Source organism: Mytilus californianus, unplaced genomic scaffold, assembly GCF_021869535.1.
Source record: "Mytilus californianus isolate M0D057914Y unplaced genomic scaffold, xbMytCali1.0.p SCAF_10, whole genome shotgun sequence".
Taxonomy (NCBI): domain Eukaryota; kingdom Metazoa; phylum Mollusca; class Bivalvia; order Mytilida; family Mytilidae; genus Mytilus; species Mytilus californianus.
Genome location: NW_026262582.1, coordinates 29,903,230 through 29,910,722, shown reverse-complemented (window position 1 = coordinate 29,910,722; position 7,493 = coordinate 29,903,230). Strand labels below are relative to the sequence as shown.

The 7,493-nt window shown below is 32.8% G+C and overlaps 1 protein-coding gene across 3 annotated transcripts in view; it reads right to left on the bottom strand.

Annotated features, from left to right (window-relative positions):
* Positions 1 to 1,742: 1,742 nt before the first annotated feature.
* Positions 1,743 to 7,493, bottom strand: part of LOC127717909 (uncharacterized) — a 44,193-nt gene continuing 38,442 nt past the window's right edge. For 2 of the 3 annotated variants that reach the window (XM_052223776.1, XM_052223775.1), the window contains 3 exons: positions 6,450 to 6,634; positions 4,839 to 5,217; positions 1,743 to 1,995 (listed from right to left, as the gene is read on the bottom strand). In XM_052223776.1, the coding sequence (XP_052079736.1) occupies positions 1,790 to 1,995; positions 4,839 to 5,217; positions 6,450 to 6,634 (770 nt within the window). In that variant the 3' untranslated portion in view covers positions 1,743 to 1,789. The remainder of the gene's footprint in view (positions 1,996 to 4,838; positions 5,218 to 6,449; positions 6,635 to 7,493) is intronic. The other variant, XM_052223777.1, reaches the window with a different exon arrangement.

Below are 7,493 nucleotides of genomic sequence, written 5' to 3'. Positions count from 1 at the left end.
CCATGTTATTGTAAAAATGCATCAATTTACAACTAAGAAGTATATAACTGAATTATCAAACATCAATTCAATCACTCAATTTAATGGATCAGCGTGTTTTATACTAACGGATCTGTTATTGTGTCATATAAAACAAAAAAGACATGATTTGCAAGAGAGCCCAAGAGAATTGGTGCGACTAAACTCTCTTTATTTAAAACGTTTAAGAAAATTCTGAACTCCAGGGCAAATTCAAAATACCGGAAGTCCGTAAAAACAGACAAAATCAAACGTTATCAATCAACGGAACAAGTGAAAAACAACTGCAATATTTTGACTTGGTACAGGCTTTTCCGAAGAAAAGAGAGCCCCAGAGAGTTTGTTGAACTAAATCCTCTCTTAACTGTAACAGTCCAACATCAAATAACACTATTGAATATCATTTGCTTAGTTTTGTAACATTATGTTTGTTAAGTGAAAGATAAAAGAGATTTTTGTCCAAGCGACAGGTAGCTTTTAGGAATAGTCTTCACCAATACTCTTTACACTAAATATGAGGAAAGCAACATATACAATGTTTTGACAATACAAGGAAATGTTATAAAAAATTTAAAAAATATCAAATTAATTTAAAAGCTTTAACTTTACCTAGGGGAAGCTGACGCATGGATAGTCTTAAGATATTTAAGAACTTGGCAATTGTGGTATTCCCATAGCAGTAAGTAAGAAAAGAATTATTTGTTACGGTTTGTGGTATGACAGTTTAGTGGTAATTTTGATATAAACACATCGCACATAAAATCCAATTCAAATCATACATAGGCATCGAAATAGAGTACAGTAATTCCTTCATAATTTTACGACATTTAAACGGGAATATATATGGCAACATCTGATGTTTTGCGATTGGCATGTCGCTGGCAGCAGATGTAACAGTGGTTTTAGCTACACACAAGCGTGCTTTAAATTGTAGGCATTGCACGTATATTATATTGGGATATCCAAATGCACCTCTGGACAGAACATAAGGGTGGCAGTGCGTTAGCGTTACTTTTTATGCAACTGCTATTAATTAACAATGAAGACCTACTGGATATTCTATGAAAAATAATAAGAAGATGTTGTATAATTTTCAATTGAGACATCTCTACTCAGATACCAAATGACATAGAAGTTAACAGCTATGGGTCACCGTACGGTCTTCAACAATGCATGGAAAAATGATTGTATATTTTTTTAGCAAACAAAAGATGGCACCTGTAAAATATCAAATGGGTCAATATCCCTAATGCGCCTAAAATTGAGAACACAACTATAAATAGAATTAAATAAAACTTTATGCAATTATAATGGGACTGTCGGTATAATCAAATTTGTAAAAACGTAAATCACACTTCGAATCCCGAAAAGTTAACTTCCAAACGAGTAATTAAACATATCCAAGTTAAAATTATTAACATAGGAATCGAAAGAATGGCTTCAATTATCGCCTACCTGAAACGAATTGCACATATTGACTTAGATAACATTAATGCTAAATGAGGATAAGCATATTTAAGTTATATGAAAATATTACAAAGAATTTGATATTTTCATATATGTTGTAACTTCAGTTCTTATTAAAATCAAATATGTTTCGGCAGAATCCATGAACGCTTTACTCTAACGACTGGGTTCATATATAGGATTTGGAAACAAGACTACTCTTGGTGGTAAACCGTGTATGTTATCATTGTTTTTATTCCTGACAATTATAAAACAAATGTTGACAATATTTTAATATCTATACATAATATGTTCCAATACTTTGTTAATCAGTTATTGGTGACTGTAAAAAGTCTTTAAGGTGAATATCACTAAACAGCCTGAGATCGATAAGTTTTCTGATTGTTCTTTCGAACAGACAAGATGAGTATTCTTTATGAAGAGACACCATGTTACATTTTAAAGCAACACAAATGATTTCTTCCAGTTTTACTAGATGATTGACGTGATTCTTTTGTATTCCTTGTCGATCTGTCAAAAGAACATAAGATAAATTTATAGATTACGTAATAATTCAGCGAAGAAACAATTTAAACATGATGTAATTTACACTACTTTATTTGGCCTTTTTGACCTTTATTTTATTCGAACGTCACTAATGAGTCTATTAATTTGTAGACGAAACGTACGTCTAGCGTACAAAATTTAATCCCGGTATCTATGAATTCATTTATCTAAAAAATGGGTTTTAGTTGAAGGACAATACTTTCTTGCATTGTCGTAACGTAAATGTATGAGTATTTTTTATATGTTGTCGGAATGTTTATATCAATTATTTCCTATATCATTATCATTACTTTTTGCATATGTAGAAATGTAACATCCTACTTATTACCGAAGATATATCAAAATTGTAAACAACACTTTATAATTTGCATGCGTCAGAAGTTGAAGAGCTATAGGACCAAAAAGGACATAACAAATTACCAAATCTACCTAAGGTCAACTTTGTCACATGATGAGGATCGAGAGAACAGTTAATACGATTTGATTATACAAATCTTTGTCGATTATTGAATTAACTTATTTATATGCAGTTTTCTACTCTTATCTTCGTCAGTTAAACAATAACTGATAGTTTGCAATTCAATCACTTAATAGTTTGTTATATTTTCATCAAATCAAACGGAGGAAGTACTGTTCTATATTTGATGGCAAAAATAGTCATTTGTATTTATAGATGTTTTTGCCACAATGGCTCTGTGTTGAAAGCACCATTACTTTGTTTCATGAGGTAACGAAGGCAACTGTTGTCTATCGTGTCGATAGATACGGACAGACTGCGCTTTGTGGCTCTTGTTATTGTTTGTTTTTATCCAATCAAACTTGAAATAAAGCATACAACGAATACAGTTGAGTCTACCTCATATCTTACATCTATAACTTGACAATAAGGGTCGGTTGATATCAAAAGAGATGATTTCAGCTTCCGAATTGTTAACTTTCTATTTATATGTAATAACATTCCAGCACCGCCTGCATATGGAGTACATATCCAAATTAGTACGATATTCAAGGGCTTGCGTTTCCAATGATGATTTACTTGATAGAGGTTGCTGCTCACAAAGAAGCTCTTAAACCACGAGTGCCAAGTAGTGAAGTAGAAATAATCCCTTCGTGAATTTTACGGACGCCATCACCAGTTGGTTGACCGTTATGGAACATCTGTTTCACCGATGACGACGGATATGTTCCAATAGTCGTAACCACAATCCCGTTCTCCTTTCTCCAAAATGTGACCTACCAAATTAGACTTATCATCGGGTTGTACTTACATGAATAAAGAAAGGCAATAGAGTATACCGCTGTTCAAAAGTTATAAATTGATTGAGAGAAAACAAATCCGGGTTACAAACTAAAACCGAGGGAAACACATCAACTTTAAGAGGAAAACAACAGAACAACAGAAACACTGAAATGCAACAAAATCAAACGCCAACATACATAGAAACAAACTATTTGAGCATGAGCAACAACAACAAATTCCACATTTGGAGCAGTAACTTCTTACCCTTCTGGGGCATCTTCGATCAACCCTGTATTTTGATGAGTTTCGTGTTGCTCAATCTTTAGTGTTTTGTATACTCTTGTTTGTCTTTTGGTCTTTTTCTTTTTTTTTCTGCCATGGCGTTGTCCGATTATTTTCGACTTAAGAGTTTGAATGTCTTTTAGTATCTTTTGCCTCTATTTTTTATCGATATTCATAAAAGCTGCATAAGTTGTGTCCCTTATAAACACGGACAGACTGCGTTTTAGGGATCTTGTAAGTGTTTCTTTTTATCATATTGACCAGCTTCATTCAAGCTTCATCTTAAGGTGTTGTTGTCATTTTAGTGTACCTTTATTATTGTGTCCATACTTCCTCTCTGTATGCCAAATAAAGGCAACAGTAGTATACCGCTATTCGAAATTCATAAATCGATTGAGAAAAAAACAAATCCGGGTTACAAACTAAAACTGAGGGAAACACTTCAAATGTAAGAGAACAACGACACAACAGAAACTCAACACTAAAATGCAACACACACAGAAACGAACTATAATATAACAATGGCCATTTTCCTGACTTGGTACAGGACTTTTTAAGAAAAAATGGTGGGTTGAACCTGGTTTTGTGGCTAGCGGAACCTCCCGCTTTTATGGCAATGTTAAATATAACATTAAAATAACAAGATAACATGACAGGACTACAATACAAATAAATGGGAGAACATACAGGACAGACACACACACACATAATAGCTATCAAAAGGTACCAGGCTTATCACTTAATACGCCAGACGCGCGTTTCGTCTACATAAGACCAAGAAAGGCTTTGTATAAAGAGATTTTCTCGTTCTGGTAAAAATGATTATTATTCCATTTACATCTTCCTTTTTATTAAAAATTAAATGATTAACAGTTTCACTGACGTATACCTCAATATATATTTACGTATACCTCAATATTTCCTGACGTATACCTCAATATCTCCTGACATATAACTAAAATTCTCCTGACGTATACCTCAATACCTCCTTTATTGTATTTGTATCACACAATTTGATACCCTAATTGCAATTAGGGTATATGTTGAGATCTGCACATTTACAATCATTTTATAGAATCAAAAAGAGTTAATACTGCTGTGCTAACATCCATTTTACCTTTTGTTTTCTTTTTGATCGGGGAATGAGGTCCACGTTACATTGATATATATATGAATGATGTCACATAGTATTAGCCTTTATGATCAGACTGATTTCATGATAACCCGATTAGACGGTACACGTTGATATAAAGAATAATAAAAGAGGATAATAATTTAAACATACCTGGAGATAGCAAAACCATTGCTGCTAAAAGACTTATTTCTTGATCTGTTAAATTTAGTAATTTAAAGGAAACAGTAGACCTGTAAATATTAGAAATCAGATGTCCTATTTCTCCTCCATGAATTGAAAAATTCCTCATAGATGTATCAAGTTTGTATATTTCCCAGAATATGTCTGATTTACGTACAGAATACCAATATGTATAGTAAATCACGGCCATTTCCAACAAGCATTGTCTGATTTGAATTTTTCTAAAATCATCTGGAAGTTGTCCAAAAGTGCGAATGCAATTGGAAAAGTCGACAATGAAGATAACAAGATTCGTTATGAATTGGGAATATAAGTTCCGTAAGCTACTATCTGTTATTTGCTCTTGATTCTGTAATCATACAAATTGAATTGTTTTTTTTTATTCTCAAAAGCAGAACAGATCATAAAACAAAATATTAGTACAAATTATTGTATACATTGCGACCACTCATTTTATTTGAGCTTGTAGTTTTAATTATGTGCGTTCTTTGTTACACAAATGTTAAGTAAATTAACAAAATTAATTGGACACTCATGACTGTCCAGTCTTTGTTTTATAAAGAGACGAAAGCAGAAAGTGTTTTGCATTATATGAATGTGTATGCTGTTCTTGTATTGATCAATAAATCATTCGTACTTAGAGTGGGTAATATGCTCTGAAGTGTAAATTCTGTGTTAAATTTCGGGTGTAATTTAGCATCAAGTAAATCTACCCGATGCATGCCATAAACAATTATTGGACATTTGTTGTATGGGAGACCATTAATACAAAACATTGGTCCATACATTAATTCTTGTAACTAGTAATGACTTTCGCGACAATAACTTTGATGAAGACATTATCAAAGGAATCGAAAGGACAGTAGCTATTTGAGTTAATATGATGGATATCTTTTTAATAAATTGTGTCTACGACTTTCCAGTTCGAAGAATTTAATTTGCACAAGTTTATATTGCATCTTTATAGGCAAGTTTAGTATAGAGCTTTTTAAGGTTTATCATTCTCGTTAAAAGGTGACTATATCGACGTAAACTTACTTATGACAATGCAATTTGCACGTTTTTGACAAAAGCCTGAAGTAAAGAAATGGTGCCTTAATTGCTCTCTTTCGTGTATCCTTTGATTAGTCAACAATTGAAAGCCACGGATGTTTGAATAGACGTTATTACTAAAAGACACATTAAATGAATAATCAAATCCACTTACTGTCATTTTGGCCTTAACGAGTTTGGAACTTCATTTACTGAATAATTTCTATTTTAATCAATGGAGCTTTTAAAACAAAGCTTTCAACTTCCTAAGGCAAAGTCGACCTTAGATGAATTTGGCTATTCATTTCATGTCCTGTTTTGCCATTAAGCTCTTCAATTGCTTACGCTCTTTAAAACCTTGGCTTTCAAATATTCGGTTGAGCGTTCTTAATGAAGGTTAGTCCCAAAAAGTGATTTTGACGCATGAAATTTATAAGGGGTTGTTTCCATTTTTTTTTTAAATGTAATAAGATTGTCGAAGTATATATCATCACATTATAATGTGTTTAACAATCTTTGTACTGACATTTAAGTACTAAGTAAACATACCTCAAATTTAGTAATAGTATTTGACCGTTCGACAAATTTCCTGTGAGCCTCCTGAAATCCTACCAAAATGATATTTGATATAATCTTTAATTCTTTGCAGACTGACTTTTGTTTACAGGTAAAATTCCCACAAGCGAGTGTTTTCACGGATAAGTCACATTTCCATATCTTCACAAAGTAAATATCTGAAATGATTTCGAAAACTGCAATTATTTATGCAGTGCTATAATACAATTAAACACATGAGTGACATGATTAATGAGTGAAATATAAACTGTTCTTAAATAAATTGTAGATTGGCATGACAGGTGATGCATGAACTGCAGGAGGTGCTGTGCCTGTCGTCCTATCCGGTTCGTTCCTTTTGGAGTTCATGCGATTTCCACAGTTTTTGTCTGTACCCTTAGTCCGTCTCTTCCTAATAGGTAAACTATTGTCGCTTTGATCTAAAAGATTTATAAGGAATAACTAAACACCACATGAGTTTAACAGTCATCATCACGAATTGGTTAACCGAAATGTCTGTGTTCCAAATCATTTGCAACATTGTCCGCGGTCTTCAATCTGTAGATACCAGTACAGTCGTCTGACCTGTAATTTTACCGAATGTGTCCTATTCCCGATTTTGACATATTGACTGAGTGTGTAATCGCATTAGCCGCCATGGGAATTCACTTTCAATCAAACTGACACATTCGGTAAGAGAACACGAAACAAGTTATTTGCGGAATCATTTTTCAGAGACAGGGATAGTTTACTACATCCAGGATGCATCATTCCTAATTCACATGAATTATACGTTAATAATTGTTCGAATTATTTTCTTCATATTACCTGATTGCATTTTATATTTTAGTTTCTTGTGAAGTTTAAATGTCAGACAGATATGAATAACCGAAAAAAGTAAAATAACAAAAAAAACCGATCTCCAAGGAAAATTCAAATCGGAAAGTCCTTTATCAAATGGCAAAATCAAAAGCTCAACACATCATACGAATGAAAAAACAACTTTGATATTCCTGACTTGGTACAGGCATTTCCTTA